At 43.2% G+C, this 17258-nt stretch overlaps 2 protein-coding genes across 2 annotated transcripts in view; one reads left to right on the forward strand and one right to left on the reverse strand.

The window, feature by feature from the left end:
* Positions 1–6955, forward strand: part of ZSCAN25 (zinc finger and SCAN domain containing 25) — a 119221-nt gene extending 112266 nt beyond the window's left edge. The window contains exon 8 of the mRNA XM_055115179.3: positions 6500–6955. Within this exon, the coding sequence (XP_054971154.1) occupies positions 6500–6543 (44 nt within the window). The 3' untranslated portion in view covers positions 6544–6955. The remainder of the gene's footprint in view (positions 1–6499) is intronic.
* Positions 1–7018, reverse strand: part of CYP3A67 (cytochrome P450 family 3 subfamily A member 67) — a 28431-nt gene extending 21413 nt beyond the window's left edge. The window contains exons 1-2 of the mRNA XM_034964542.3: positions 6881–7018; positions 2356–2449 (exon numbers count right to left, since the gene is read on the reverse strand). Of these exons, the coding sequence (XP_034820433.2) occupies positions 2356–2449; positions 6881–6951 (165 nt within the window). The 5' untranslated portion in view covers positions 6952–7018. The remainder of the gene's footprint in view (positions 1–2355; positions 2450–6880) is intronic.
* Positions 7019–17258: the final 10240 nt, after the last annotated feature.

A 17258-nucleotide genomic window follows, 5' to 3' on the forward strand; every position in this document is an offset into this window, starting at 1 on the left:
ACCCAACGTTTTTTGGCCGACTCCTTCCCAGATCTCCTCGGCTTAGCAGCTGGAGACTGGCACTGCCCAATCGCCTTGGAAGTCCCCGGACCACCACAGATGGTAAGCTTCAGGTAACTCTTACAGTGGAGGGTAAGTCCATTCCCTGTTTAATTGATACATGGGATACCCACTCCACATTACCTTCTTTTCAAGGGCCTGTTTGCCTTGCCCTCATAACTGTTGTGGGTATTGAGGTCCAGGCTTCTAAACCTCTTAAAACTCCCCAACTTTGGTGCCAACTTGGACAACATTCTTTTATGCACTCCTTTTTAGTTATCTCCATCTGCCCAGTTCCCTTATTAGGCCAAGATATTTTAACCAAATTATCTGCTTCTCTGACTATTCCTGGACTACAGTCATATCTCATTGCTACCCTTCCCAACCCAAAGCCTCCTTCGTGTCTTCCTCTTGTATCCCTCCACCTTAACCCACAGGTATGGGACACCTCTACTCCCTCCCTTAAAGATGCTTTTTTTCACTTTTCTCCTGTACCCCTCATCCCAGCCTCTCTTTGCTTTTACCTGGACTGACCCTGTCACCCATCAGTCCCAACAGCTTACCTGGGCTGTACTGCCACAAGGCTTCTGGGACAGCCCTCGTTACTTCAGCCAAGCTCTTCCTCATGATTTACCTTCTTTCCACCCCTCTGCTTCCCACCTTATTCAATATGTTGATGACTTTCTTCTCTGTAGTCCCTCCTTTGAGTCTTCTCAACAAAATACCATCTTGCTCCTTCAACATTTATTCTCCAAAGGATATTGGGTATCCCCCTCCAAAGCTCAAATTTTTTCTCCATCCGTTACATACCTCGGCATAATTCTTCATGAAAACACATGTGCTCTCCCTGCTGATCATGTCCGGCTGATCTCTCAAACCCCAACCCCTCTACAAAACAGCAATTCCTTTCCTTCCTGGGCATGGTTGGATACTTTTGCCTTTGGATACCTGGTTTGCCATCCTAACAAAACCATTATATAAACTCACAAAGGGAAACCTAGCTGACCCCATAGATCTTAAATCCTTTCCCCACTCCTCTTTCCATTCCTTGAAGACAGCTCTAGAGACTGCTCCCACACTAGCTCTACCTGATTCATCCCAACCCTTTTCATTACACACAGCAAAAGTGCAGGGCTGTGCAGTCAGAATTCTTACACAAGGACTGGGACTGTGCCCTGTAGCCTTTTTGTCCAAACAACTTGACCTTAATGTTTTAGGCTGGCCATCATGTCTCTGTGCTGTGGCTGCCACCACCCTAATACTTTTAGAGGCCCTCAAAATCACAAACTATGCTCAACTCACTCCATACAGTTCTCATAACTTCCAAAATCAATTTTCTTCCTCACACCTGATGCGTATACTTTCTACTCTCTGGCTCCTTCAGCTATACTCACTCTTTGTTGAGTCTCCCACAATTACCACTGTTCCTGGCCCGGACTTCAATCTGGCCTCCCACATTATTCCTGATGCCACACCTGACCCCCATGACTGTATCTCTCTGATCCACCTGACATTCACTCCATTTCCCCGTATTTCCTTCTTTCCTGTTTTTCACCCTGATCACACTTGGTTTATTGATGGCAGTTCCACCAGGCCTAATCACCACTCACCAGCAAAGGCAGGCTATGCTATATTATCCTCCACATCTATCATTGAGGCTACTGCTCTGTCCCCCTCCACTACCTGTCAGCAAGCCAAATTCATTGCCTTAACTTGGACCTTCACGCTTGCAAAGGGACTACGCATCAATATTTATACTGACTCCAAATGTGCCTTCCATATCCTGCACCACCACACTGTTATATGGGCTGAAAGAGGTTTCCTCACTATGCAAGAGTCCTCCATCACTAATGCCTCTTTAATAAAAACTCTTCTCATGAGTAGAAAAAAGGCTACTCATGAGCTCTTGCTACAGAGAGGAATTTTACTCTCATGTCCACAGATAACAAACCACAATCAAGGACTCCTGTTCCTACTTTTAATACTAACTAAGTATGACTGTACCTTCCTGGGAACCTGCTGGAGCAAAAAGGAAATGCTCTTTATGGTGCTCACAAAGTCTGCACACCAAGTTGTGAACATCAGATTGCTGATCTACCTGAGATTTGGGCTGTTCAACTGCGACAAACCAGAGGTTCCTGAGAGTTAGCAAGAGAGCCCCAGGGTAAACTTTGCCATGCTCTGGGTGATGCCTACACACTGTTTCTGAAAGTATAAAACCTCAGACCTTCCTCCTGATGAGAAGCATTTTTACTGATGGAATAAGCTGCTCTTTGCAATCATAAGAAGCAAAAGAGGAAGCTCAAAAACACTTACCTTACGGAAGGACCAAACATTTCCCACAAAAGGCAGAGGTGTGGGCCCTGGAATTCCAAGCTTCTTAAAAAGTCCATGTGAATGGGTTCCATATCTACAAAGTGAAACAGAAATCAGGTCACAGGGATTGTGACTTTATTGATATAGGGGCTGGTGAGTCACTGACTGAGGAACTGGAATGCCCAAGAGAAGGAGGTAACATTAAGGCAAGAAATAATAACAGTAACTCTGACGGCAATGATTATATTTGTTCATCAGGTCCTTTCCCGCCTCCACCATGAGACACAAAAAAGGCACAATGATTAGCTCAAAGCAGCTGGAGTCTTCATGGTCCTAATCCTGGAATTAATACTTGATCAATCTTCTCAAATGTGAGTGCTTCTGAGAGGTTCAGGCAGGAATTCCTCCAGGGTACTTCATTCCCTTATGTCTTTTTAGTAAGTGAACTCTTCCTTGATTTTGGGATTCTCATCCTAGTAGAAAGGGTGAGAATTTTTTCTTTTGTCTTCTGCAGTGATTGTTGTACCCGAGCGAGTTAGAAAAACGCCACACTTTGAGATGAATTAAGAGTCCTTTATTAGCCGGTGACCGAGAGAAGGCTAACGCTCAAAATTCTCTCGGCCCCGAAGAAGGGACTAGATTTTCTTTTATACTTTGGTTTAGAAAGGGGAGGGGGGTTTAGTTAAAATACTTTTACAGAAATAAAGTAGGCAAAAAGTTAAAAGGATAAATGGTTACAGGAAAGTAAACAGTTCCAGGTGCAGGGGCTTTAAGACTGTTACAAGGTGATAGACTCGGGGCTTTGGGCATTATCAATCGGATGAATTCCTGTGAATTGTGGATATAGCTTGCCAGAGTATCTTATCAGTTAATTGCATTCTTGGATGTGCTGGGAGTCAGCTTGCACAAGTTAAGTCCTTGAGGAAGGGGCTGCCAGTGAAAGAGCCAAGATGGAGTCCATCTGGCTCTCTTAGCTAAGGGAGAGTCAATTCAGGTGGAAACAAGGCTGGGTGATTAAAGGAAAAGGGAGAGTCTAAAAACAGGGTTAGTAAAAACAAGGTTGGGCATTACAAATGATGAGATTTTGCATCACTGCATCCACTCAATCACAGAGTGTCACTGAGAGTCTGTGGTGACCCTGTCTTTAGAATTTACTCAGAGGCTTTTATGCTTTCCCTTCCCTCTAAGCTCTGACCCTGTTTTAGGATCTGGCCCTTCTTAAACCGTCATTCACAGAGGGGTCTTGGAGGAGTCACAGAGTTATTATTTCTACAGATTGACAAGTGTGTTCATGGCTTCTATTGGCCTTATGGAAATGTGGGCATCTTTCAGCTACACCTCAGTCTCTGTGGTCAGATGATCTGGTTGGATTGAGCTATTGGGGAGGATGATTGACTCATATTTTCCTGAATGACACTGTGCAGAAGAATCACAACTAAAGAACCAGGACATTCCTCCTCTTGTGGAATCTAGCCTTCCAACTAGTGATATTCACCTGATAAGCACAGTGCCAGTGATATGGTCTGAATCTGTGCTCCTACCCAAATCTCATGTTGAAATGTAATCCCCAATGCTGGAGGTTGGGCCTGGTAGGAGGTGATTGGATATAGGGGCAGTTTAGCATGATTTAACGCCATTCCCACTAGGGTGCTGTCCTCATGACAATGAGTTTTTATGAGATCTTGTGGTTTATAAGTGTGTGGCACCTCCTCCCCACCCTCTCTTGCTTCTGCTCCAGCCATGTAAGATCTGCCTGCTCCTCCTTCACCTTCTGCCATGATTGTAAATTTCCTGAGGCCCCCCTAGAGGCAGAAGTCGCTATGCTTCCTGTAGAGCCTGCAGAACCATGAGACAATGAAGTCTTTTTTCTTTATAAATTATCCAGCCTCAGATATTTCTTTATAGCAGTGGGAGAAAAGACTAATACAGCCAGATATGCTCATTTTTTTCAAGGTGATCAACCACAAAGCAGTCAGTTTATTGCCTGTGCACGTCAAATATCTCTGTAGGAAAACCCATTAAGGCTGCTGCTCCCTATGGCAGGCCTGCTTGCAACTCATATTTGATGGGTCGTGTATGGACTCCCCCAACTGTGGGTTCTGGATGTCTGAAGACCTTCTCAGTGTGATGTTACTGAGGGGTGGAAGACTGGAGGAAGAAGAAAAGCTGATGGAAGAGGTCACCAGCCATCAATTCAATCATGAATCTGCTAGTCCCACAAGGTTGTCCCCAGAGAGGCAAATTAGGAAAATGTGGCTGAAAAGTATGGTGTATATAAATGGATCCATATACCTCATATGTGCTTTCAGCTGAAAGACAGGCACCTTCTAATGTCCACGTACCTTCCTGTTCATAGCAAAAGATGCAGTATTCCACATAAGTAACCATAAAATGTTCCAGACAGTTCAATTAAGACCTTGTTTTCTCTTCTTTAAAGGGCTGCCCTTAAGGCAGTATAGGTTCCAAACATTCTAAACAAATCCAGTGACTCTTATAATATGTGGTAAAATACAACTGAGAAATGGCGTGGAGGCTCGTGTTTTGAGAACCCAGCAGAGACAGCATAGCCAGGCCTAATAGTGCATTTGGATCCTTGCCCCAGAATAGTTAGTGGAAGTGTGTGCACCATCTACCAAAACCAGGGTGGCCTTGGGTTTTCCCACTCCTGTTTCTTCCTTTGTTGTCACAGCCATGGAAAATCAATGACACTAATCTCTGCTTCTAAACTTTCTACATGTTACATGATCTCTCAGGCCAAGACAAACTATTGAGTTAATGTGTCAGCAGCATTGGCCCCCGAGGACAGATCTAGGTGAGTGTCTAGACTCACATGGTTCCATGTCAAGGCAGAGGCTGTGCTGGGCGAACTGTTTAGTTTCTTTCCAGCTCCCCTCTGTTTGGTAGAGTAATGCTGCTTTCGGTTCCAATGAAGAGGCTAACAGAAAAGCCCGTCATCTATTGCATGTAATTGTGTTGGCCTAAGAAGGGCATGGTCTACACTATATCTTCTGAATCCTGGCCTGTACTGGCATCATCTAAGGCTAAGGTATTGTCTGCCTGACTGCCAGAATCTGTAGTGACAGCCCCACAACATGGCAGACCACACACAGAGTGACACTGATGGTGCCCCTGTGTCCAGGCTTCAAGCAGATGAGATGCCAACATGTTTTTCCTTCAAGTGACCTCCACTAGGGGGCCAGGACCCACGAATGTCTATTTGGAGTTCTACCCTGAGGGGTGAGGAATATTTTCTCACTTCATCTTGATCCTACCTGGATGCTTTTGCTGTCATCACTGGCTCACAGTCTTGCTTACTTCCTAGCCCTGAGAGTTTAGGATAACCTGCTAAGCAGGTGTATTTGAAATGGGGGTATTAAAATAAACTATTGGGAAGGTATTTTTAAGAAGACATATGCAATCTTGTCCTAGAGATGTACGTTTGTGCATTAGACTCATATTCCTGACATTATTCTGGAAAGTTGAGGTTATTTTATACACATTTATTGTCACAAATACTGAACTAATAGCCCTCTTTTATCACCCAGAAGGAACATGCTGGAAATAGTCTATCTCCAAAAAAATCTGGCTTTAAAAAGGATGAATTTAAGCCATATCAATTCATGTTAAATTGCCAGTAGATGGAAACTATGTTACCACAACTCACTGAATTGCTAACTTTTCTGAGAAAGAATTAAAACAAGGTTTATATTTTCTATTTCCATATGACCATGATTCCTTACTCTTAATAACTGTGAAATTGAGTTAGAAGTAAAATGTGACAGGCGGGAAACCTCCTCTACACACAGTAGGGAGTGACTCTTCTCACGACCTGCTCTAGGATGCCAGGATCTCACCGGTGAGAAGATTCATCCTCTTCTCCTGCAACTTAAAGGGAAAAATGTAAAATCCAAATTCTGGTTTAGTAAGCTGGGTCCAAACCATTGTCTATTAGATTATCCTCAATCAATGCTGTCCCTAAACCCTTCTTTCCACTAAAGATGAATGGGGGAGATGCTTATTTATTCCTTTATAGATCTGCAAAAATCCACCATAACTTCTATATGTTTGTAGCATCCAACACTTAAGCTACTTCTCCTTGAAATCTTTTTTTTTCTTTTCTCTCTCTCTCTCTTTTTTTTTTGAGATGGAATCTCACTCTGTTACCCAGGCTGGAGTGCAGTGGCATGATCTCAGTTCACTGCAACCTCTGCCTCCCAGGTTCAAGCAATTCTCCTGCCTCAGCCACCCAAGTAGCTGGGACTACAGGTATGCACCACCATGCCCAGGTAACTTTTGTAATTTTAGTAGAGACAGGGTTTCACCATGTTAGCCAGGCTCGTCTTGAACTCCTGACCTTAGGCAGTCCACCTGCCTCGGCCTCCCAAAGTGCTGGGATCACAGGTGTGAGCCACCGCGCCCGGCCTGAACATCATTTTTGATCTACAAAACAGATAAGGAAAATAGAGGCCTGATTAGCACCCCAAGTCCAAGGAAACAGAGAAGAGGAGCCTGAACAGTTACTCACAGATAGAGGAGTATCAGGCTGACAGCCAGGAGAAGCCAGGTTTCCACGGCCAAGTTTGGGATGAGATCCATCACTACTTTCCTTCCTTATCTCTCTCCTCTGAGTCTTTTTTTCAGCAGCGTGCTGCTGTTTGCTGGGCTGTGTGCGTGGAGCTTTCCTGCCCTGCACAGCAGTGATTCAGTGAGGTTGTTGGATTGTTTATATGCTGGAGAAGGAGGCAGGGCTGGAGCTGCAGCCAGTAGCAGGGCCCCCCGTGCTCCGCCTGCAGTTGGAAGAGGCTTCTCCACCTTGGCACACACACACCACTCACTGACCTCCTTTGAGTTCATATTTTATGTGGAATCATAAACAACTCAATCAGTGTTACTGGGGAGTCCAGGGGTTCTGGGTTCTTATCAGAAACTCAAATGGAGCCATTGGCAGAAAATCTATTAAATCTCCTCTCTCCTGCCCTTGTCTCTATGGCTGTCCTCATTCCAGAATACTTGAAATTCATTCCAACAAGCCATGCCTACAGATCTTTACCTATGCCTGGAGTGTGCCTGTGCCCCCTAGAAGACTCCTACACATCCTTTCATACCCAGCCAGACAGAGCCTTCTCTTAGAGTCTTTCCTCACCAACCTCCTCACACAGATGTAACCATTTCCTCCCCTGGGCACTTTCCATCCCCTTCATGCAATCCTATTGTCCTCTTTCCTCTTTACCACCATTGTGTGTTTCCAGGCCTGTTTCCCTTAGCAGAGGTGAGCTCCTCAAGGGCATAGCCTAGTCTTATTCCCTGTCATGGCTCTGGTCCCTATCAGGGTGCCGTACGCACAGTGGGTGACCAGAAAGGCTGGTGGAGTTGACTTGGCTGAGATTGCTGGGCCCCTGTGTGTCACTTCCTCTGACTTTCTGGTGACCACTCCATCTTCTTAGGTCATTAATACAGCCAGAGCTCTTGGCTGTGCCTCAGCTGCTGTCTCTGCATTTTCAGGCTGATCCTCTGTGATTCTGTTGGGTAGAGGACCCCTAAAAAAGAGACAGGGCATGGATGAGATGGAGCTGATGGCTTGGTGGAATAGTATCAATTTGTGCTGCTTCCTTTGAACCTTTCAAAAGTCCTGCCATAGATAGCAAGTTAGACAGGTTCTTTGCCAAAGAGTGGCCCCTTCTCTCTGGAAATACTGTATGTCTGGAAATAGTAGGAGAGGAAACAGAGAAGAGAACAGCTGCCCAGATGGCCAGGTTGACCCAAACCACCTCAGCCAGCAACGATGGGGCAGCAGTCACTGCAGGTCACACAGCATCAAGGACTCCAATAAGATGGTCCCGGTCTCTTGAGGGTGGAATTGGAATTCAAAGCAAATGGCTTTCTTTTTGACAAGTGGAGGATTTTCTAATGGGAGGAGAGCAGGTGCCAGGAGCTGGTAGAGATGAGGCCTGTAATAGCAGTTGCTGCCACCTGTGAACCCCGTGACCCATTCCTGATGGGAGAGATCTCAGTGATGAGGGTGTGAAAATTATATCAGCTCATTATCTTCACTCACACTGAAGTTCTGTGTCTGCTTGGCCTGAGGAATGGATTACATGACAAACAAAATCTCAGAGTTGTTAAAACTCAGTAGAAACAGATGATGTTTAAGCTGTGCTTGTTCACTTCCTTCTCTCTTTATTCTTTCTCACATTCAGCACTCCTGCAGAAACTGATTCTCACCCTAGAAACGCATCTTTTCCCATCCCTCTGGCCCCTAAGCCTCCAGGGCTCCTTGGCACCTGGCCTGAGTGGGTGAACATCATGGCAGATTCCATGTCAGATTCAAGACCAAGTGGGTGAATGTTATGTGCAGTGTTGTGCCAGGTATGTACCGGGAGCCACATGTTCCTTGGGGACAGCCTAGTGAAGCAGGAGACACATAAACATGCTTGGATGGAGGTATGCATGTGCTGTAACCCTGGAATCCCTGGAAAAATGGAGCCCTACAGAGAGGTAGCTAAGAAAAGAAGTGACAGCAAGTGTCAAAGCAACAAAGGGTGGACATGAGAAGGTGGGTGACAATCCCCAGGAGAAGTAGGATAAAAGTCCAGGGAATTCCGATACATTTCTGTCTCCTTTTAGTGGCTTTGCTGGGCCATTAAATAGGGCCATGCTACTATCTCCAGTTTACAGATGTAGAAACTGAGGCTCAGTGGCTGCAAGTAGCTTCCCAACTGCTATTGATCACAATAAAACATTATAAAAAGCTAACAGGAAGGGAGATAGAAGGTCCTCTGCTGCTCTGGTGCACCTGCCATTCCCTGCTAAGCGTCACTATGGCAAATAGTGAGACTCAAGGCTGCAACCAGAAATTGGTTGAGATTCGTGTTCCTGTCTCAAGTGTTACTCCCAGCAGCACCCCATGGGTCTTCTACAAAAAAGGACTCCATCTCATCTCAGCAGGGAGAAAGAAAGATGCAGTTTCTGACTGTATCAGTGGCATTGCTGGAGGATCTCCCTCTCTATGTTCCCACACTGAGAGGTACACAGAGCACATTCATACAAGTAAAATATTTCAGTGTCATCTAATAACTATTAACTTCATTCTCTCACCTAAACCAAGAGCCTTTCTTATTTTTTTTTTTTTTAGAAACAAAACTCTTATGGAAACAGATATGTTTTCTCTTTCCTCTAAAACACATACTTGGCTAAGATAATTTTTATTCTAAGATGAAGATTTACCTGCCCTACAAACTTCAGGAGGTGGTGTGACTGGTTGGAATCTATACCAACAGTGATAGACTAATCGTTGCTTGGAATTCAAATGCAACCAGCGCTCTGTCCTAACTAATGAAATTGGTGTTCTGCAAAGGAAAATAACTGAAGGCATGTTGTGCCACCTAATTCCACAGAAGGTAACATCTTCTAACATGTAGGGACTTGCCTACTGAGAGCTGCACAGACTGTGTCAAGGAAGATACTATGCATTGGAAGAACACCCAAGCACCACTTGCCTCTCCCCTACTCATTTCCTGTATTAAAGCATTCATCATGTTTTTTAAAGCTGTGCTCTCAGTACTGTGCTCCCAGACATTATTCTTGGTTTTGGTCAACTTTGTACCCTAAGCACATGGAGAAGAGACAAATAAGCAATAATTACACGACGGCTAAGGAAAAATAATCATAAAACTTTGAGAAATATAATGTCCTTATCAACAATGAAAGACGTTTCTTCTTTCTTGGTCTAGTTTCATTGGATCAAAGTTAAATCTCAACATTCAGAGAAGCATTAGGCTCAGATATCAGCATGAGTGGACAGGCTGTCCAGGGACTCAGTGATGCAAGGAACACCTTCACTCCTATATTTTCATCCTTTTATATTGGTAGTCCAAGTGGTACCTCTCTTCTGGGAAGCTTGTCCTGACTTCCAGTGGCCAAGTGAATTACTTGTGGTATGGGGAAGCAACATTGCTCTGGAATGATTTGTGTATTAGATTCAAATTTCACAGGTCATGATCTTGAGGATGTAAACAAAAACAAAAATGGAAACAAAAACAAAAAAGGAAGATTATCTCTCTGTAACTCAGCTCTCAAGTCCCCATTCTTCTCAGTAAGGGAAAACTTGAATTTGCAGGTTGGGGTGACCAGGTGGTATCTAAATTTTGTTTCTATTTATTTATTTTTAAAATTGTTTAGAGGCAGGACCTCACTCTGTTGCCCAGGCTGGAGTTCAGTGCTGTGGTAATAGCTCACTGTACCTTCCACCTCCTGGGTTCAAGTGATCCTCCTACCTCAGCCTCCTTAGTAGCTGGTACTACAGGCATATGACCATGCCCAGCTAATTTTTAGTAGAGATGGGGTCTAGGTGCGTTGCCCAGGCTGGTCTCAAATTCCTGGCCTCAGGCGATCCTCCTGCTGCTGTCTCCTAAAAGTTCTGGGATTTCAGATGGGAGCCACCACACCTGGCCTTTAAGTTTTGGTGGCTGGAGGAGGGGATTAGCTAATGCTTTTGGGCCTCATGCTTGGGGGTGGTGTTGAGAGTGACAGGTCCATGACCATGTACTGTAGGCACTGGAGGAGGTAGGTGCCTCACTTTGAGGCCACTGTATGTTGGTTAGCCTGTATGCCTGCTGTGTTCAGGGCATGTGGCAAGCACTAAATATTAAAGAATCAGAATCCTTGCCCTGATGAAGCTAGCTCTCTAATAGGAGAAAGAGATGCTAAACAGCAACACAAATAATACTGAATTACAAATTGGGAAAAATGCTATGAAGTAAAAGAACCCTTTACTTAAGCTCCCGGTGGTATCAGACACAGTTGTTCCTTCCTTCTTTCCCTAAACTCTAGCTCTCTTTGAAAGACATGACTACAACTGAATTAACAAGTCTTGACGGATGGGAAGTGTGAGACCTTGGATATTCCTGGGCCTGTTTCCTCATCTGTCCATGGGGAAAATTGACCAGAATTGGCCTATGAAGACCAAGGTCCTCCTTGTCCCAGTCAGAAGAACCCTGCAGGACTGCCTGCCTCTCAGCCTCTGTGTCCCTCTAGGAGTTTGAATTAATTCATTTAATTTTTTTATTTAAGACGATAAGTTGAATTTAAACCTGAGACTCAAGAATAGTTAACGGAGAAAAAGTATAAATACCAATGATATCATCAAAAGATTAAAGGAGAACGATTATAAGATCATCTCAATTGTTTTAGGAAGAGCCTTTGATAGTTCAATAATAATATATTAATAATACATGATAATATTCAACTCCCATTCATGATATAAAAACCTTCAACAACTAATGGCTTGAAATTTTATTAATCTGATGGAAGCATCTACCAAAAAAATTAGAGAAAACATTATTCTCAGTAGTATAAAAGCATTATCCACTTATACCTTCTTGTTTACCATGTGCACAAATTACCTTTTCAAAACTAGTAACATTTTTAAAAAATCCTATCAGTTAACTTGCTTTTTCTGTAATTGAAAAGAATATCACAGCTTGTCCTTGTCAGAAGTCCAGCTTGTGATTCACCTGGGGTCAACACAGGGCAAGGTTTAATAATCACTGAAATAACTAAACATTGTAATGCCTCATGGGGCTGCTTGAACTGACATGGTTTCAAGGGCACCGAGAGGCTGGGGGAAAGCAGAGAGAGGGTCAGCAAGTTCATTCAGCTGAGATTATCTCAGTTTACAAACTGGAGTTTATGAACTTTAGTTGGGACATGAGTTTCATTGATTATCAGAATGAACCATCTCTCGAGAATAAACCAGCGTCCAGCATTTTTGCATGAAGTTCCAAGAGGGCCCTAGGGAGAGATGTTACTAGGAAGCTTGCCAAATCCTGTGACTTTCCAGGGGGCCTGCCCACCCAAGTGCAGCCCATGCCTGACACCCAGCCCTCAATGCCCTATTCTGATCAGTTACATGGTTATCTCCAGAACCATGGGGCCCTCTCTATCCGTGTGAATGGGTTGTCCACTCTGCCCAGTGCTATGACACAACACAGGAGAACAGAACCATAAGGGGAAATGTGAACAAGACCTTCACAGAACGAGTCATGCCAAGACCCAAGGTGGGAGTACTTCACCACCCAGAGGGAACTGGAGAGACACCAGGAGCTCTGGGAAGGCAGAGATAAGGGGATCTGGAACTACCTGGGGTGAAGTCTTCCTAAAGGAGTGACTGTTTGCATTATCATCAACAGAGAAGTGTTTGTATAGAAGAGGGGGAGGTGAGAAGCATTTCAGGCTGTGAGAATGGTTCAGCTTTTTTTAGTAATAAAAAATAGAAAAAGTAGAAATTGCTTTTACCTTTGTGTATTGAATAAGTAAGGAATGGCATCCCAACCGTTTTATTATTATTATTATTATTATTATTATTATTGTTTAGACAGAGTCTTGCTGCATTGCCCAGACTGGAGTGCAATGGCACAATCATGGCTTACTGCCACTTCAACCTCCCAGGCTCAAGCAATCCTCCTGCCTCAGCCCCCTGAGTAGCTGGGATGACAGGCAAGCATCACCATGCCTGGCTAATTTTTTGATGTTTTGTAGACATGAAGTCTGGTCTTGAATTGACTTGCCTGGGATGGTCTTGAACTTGTGGCCTCAAGTGATCCTCCTTTCTCAGCCTTGCAAAGGACTGGGATTACAGGAATGAACCAGAGGCCAGCCACTTTATTATTAACAAGGTTGAATATTTCTGTATTTTTGATAGCTGTGTTTCTTCTTTGATAAAATGTTCATGTCCACTCAGCTCTGCACCCAGTGGACTGAATAAACATCTACAGAGCTGCACACCCCAAATCAACAAAATATACATTCTTCTCAGCATCACATCACACTTATTCTAAAATTGACCACATAATGGGACATAAAGCACTGCTCAGTAAATGTAAAAGAATGGAAATCACAACAAACTGTCTCTCAGACAACAGTGCAATCAAATTAGAACTCAGGATTAAGAAACTCACTCAAAACCACACAACTACATGAAGACTGAACAACCTGCTCCTGAATGACTACTGGGCAAATAACAAAATGAAGGCAGAAATAAAGATGTTCTTGAAATGAATGAGAACAAAGACACAATGTACCAGAATCTCTGGGACACATGTAAAGCAATGTGTAGAGGGAAATTTATAGCACTAAATGACCACAAGAGAAAGCAGGAACGATCTAAAATCAACACCCTAACATCACAATTCAAAGAACTAGAGAAGGAAGAGCAAACACATTCAAAAGCTAGCAGAAGGCAAGAAATAACTAAGATCAGAGGAGAACTGAAAGAGATACAGACACAAAAAAACCCTTCAAATAAATCAGTGAAACCCAGGAGCTGGTTTTTTGAAAAGGTCAACAAAATTGATAGACTGCTAGCCAAACTGATAAAGAAGAAAGGAGAGAAGAATCAAATAGATGCAATAAAAAATGATAAAGGGGATATCACCACTGATCTCACAGAAATACAAACTACCATCAAACAATACTATAAACACCTCTATGCAAATAAACTAGAAAATCTAGAAGAAACGGATAAATTACTGGACACATAAACCCTCCCAAGACCAAACCGGGAAGAACTTGAATGTCTGAATAGACCAATAACGACCCTGAAATTGAGGCAATAATTAATAGCCTACCAACCAAAAACTCCAGGACCAGATGGATTCACAGCCGAACTCTACCAGAGGTACAAAGAGTAGCTGGTACCATTCTTTCTGAAACTATTCCAATCAATAGAAAATGAGGGAATCCTCCCTAACTCATTTTCTGAGGCCTGCATCATCCTGATACCAAAGCCTGGCAGAGACACAACCAAAAACAGAGAATTTTAGACCAATATCCCTGATGAACATTGATGCCAAAATCCTCAATAAAATACTGGCAAACCACATCCAGCAGCACATCAAAAAGCTTATCCACCACGAACAAGTCGGCTTCATCCCTGGGACGCAAGGCTGGCTCAACATACGCAAATCGATAAACGTAATCCGTCACATAAACAGAACCAACGACAAAAAAAAAAAACCACATAATTATCTCAATAGATGTAGAAAAGGCCTTCAACAAAAATCAACAGCCCTTCCTACTAAAAACTCTCAACAAACTAGGTATTGATGGAATGTATCTCAAAATAATAAGAGCTATTTATGACAAACCCACAGCCAAAATCACACTGAATGGGCAAAAACTTCAGAACTGGCACAAGGCAAGGATGCCCTCACTGATGACTCTTATTCAACATAGTATTGGAAGTTCTGGCCAGGGCAACCAGGCAAGAAAAAGAAATAAAGGGTATTCAATTAGGAAAAGAGGAAGTCAAATTGTTCCTGTTTGCAGATGACATGATTGTATATTTAGAAAACCCCATCGTCTCAACCCAAAATCCTTTTAAGCTGATAAGCAACTTCAGCAAAGTCTCAGGATACAAAATTAATGCGCAAAAATCACAAGCATTCTATACACCAATAACAGAAAGAGAGCCAAATCATGAGTGAACTCTCCTTCACAATTTTTACTAACAGAATAAAATACCTAGGAATCGAACTTACAAGGGGTGTGAAGGACCTCTTTAAGGAGAACTACAAACCACTGCTCAACAAAATAAAAGAGGACACAAACAAATGGAAGAACATTCCATGCTTATGGGTAGGAAGAATCAGTATCATGAAAATGGCCATACTTCCCAAGGTAATTTGTAGATTCAGTGCCATCCATATCAAGCTACCAATGACTTTCTTCATAGAATTGGAAAAAAACTACTTTAAACTTCATATGGAACCAAAAAAGAGCATGCATTCCCTAGACAATCCTAAGCAAAAAGAGCGAAGCTGGAGGCATCACGCTGCCTGACTTCAAACTATACTACAAGGCTACAGTAACCAAAAGAGCATGGTACTAGTACCAAAACAGGGATATGGACCAATGGAACAGAACAGAGGTCTCAGAACAAACACCACACATCTACAACCATCTGATCTTTGACAAACCTGACAAAAACAAGCAATGGGGAAAGGATTCCCTATTTAATAAATGGTGCTGGGAAAACTGGCTAGCCATATGTAGAAAGCTGAAACTGGATCCCTTCCTTACACCTTATACAAAAATTAACTCAAGATGGATTACAAACTTAAATGTCAGACCTAAAACCATAAAAACCCTAGAAGAAAACCTAAGCAATACCATTCAGGACATAGGCATGGGCAAGGACATCATGTCTAAAATACCAAAAGCAATGGCAACAAAAGCCAAAATAGACGAGTGGGATCTAATTAAACTAAAGAGCTTCTGCATGGCAAAAGAAACTATCATCAGAGTGAAGAGGCAACCTTACGGAATGGGAGAAAATTTTTGCAATCTACTCATCTGACAAAGGGCTAATATCCAGTATCTACAAAGAACTCAAACAAATTTACAAGAAAAAATCAAACAACCCCATCAAAAAGTGGGCAAAGGATATGAACAGAAGCTTCTCAAAAGAAGACATTTATGCAGCCAACAGACACATGAAAAAATGCTCATCCTCACTGGTCATCAGAGAAATGCAATACAAACAAAAATGAGATACCATCTTATGCCAGTTAGAATGGTGATCATTAAAAAGTCAGGAAACAACAGACGCTGGAGAGGATGTGGAGAAATAGGAACGCTTTTACACTGTTGGTGGGAGTGTAAATTATTTCAGCTGTTGTGGAAGACAGTGTGGTGATTCCTCAAGGATCTAGAACTATAAATACCATTTGACCCAGCAATCCCATTACTAGGAATAGACCCACTGGATTATAAATCATGCTACTATAATAAGGACACATGCACACATATGTATATTGTGGCAATATTCACAATAGCAAAAACTTGGAATCAACTCAGATGCCCATCAATGATATACTGGATTAAGAAAATGTGGCACATATACACCTTGAAATACTATGCAGCCATAAAAAAGGATAAATTCATGTCCTTTGCAGGGATATGGATGAAGCTGGAACCCTTCATTTTCAGCAAACTGTCACAAGGACATAAAACCAAACACCACATGTTCTGGCCTTCATTTCATAGAATATTTTTGTGGTTCATCCATTCTGTAGCATGTGTCAGTACTTCATTCCGTTTATGGCCAAATAATATTCCATTGTGTGGATAGACCACAATTTATTTATCCATCCATCAATGGACATGTGGGCTATTTGCACCTTTTGGCTATTGTGAATTTGACTGTTAGGAATATGTGAGTCCATGTATTTAAGTAACTGTTTTTAATCCTCTTAGATCTATAACTTGGAGGTGAATTGCTGGGTCACATAGAAATTCTGTTTAACTTTTTGAGGGGGGTGGAACCAAGATGGCTAAATAGGAACAGCTCCAGTCTACAGCTCCCAGCATGAGCGACGCAGAAGACGAGTGATTTCTGCATTTCCAAATGAGGTACCAGGTTCATCTCACTGGGGAGTGCCAGACAGTGGGCGCAGGACAGTGGGTGCAGTGCACCGTATGTAAGCTGAAGCTGGGCAAGGCATCGCATCATCCAGGAAGCGCAAGGGGTCAGGGAATTCCCTTTCCTAGTCAAAGAAAGGGGTGAAAGATGGCACCTGGAAAACTGGGTCACTCCCACCCTAATAGTGTGCTTTTCCAATGGGCTTATCAAACAGCACACCAGGAGATTATATCCCGCACCTGGCTCGGAGGGTCCTATGCCCATGGAGCCTTGCTCATTGCTAGCATAGCAGTCAGATCAAACTGCAAGGTGGCAGCAAGGCTGGGGGAGGGGCGTCCACCATTGCTCAGGCTTGAGTAGGTAAACAAAGTGGCCGGGAAACTCGAACTGGGTGGAGCCCACCACAGCTCAAGGAGGCCTGCCTGCCTCTGCAGGCTCCACCACAGGGGGCAGGGCACAGACAAACAAAAGACAGCAATAACCT

This window comes from Pan paniscus, chromosome 6, assembly GCF_029289425.2.
Source record: "Pan paniscus chromosome 6, NHGRI_mPanPan1-v2.0_pri, whole genome shotgun sequence".
NCBI lineage: Eukaryota > Metazoa > Chordata > Mammalia > Primates > Hominidae > Pan > Pan paniscus.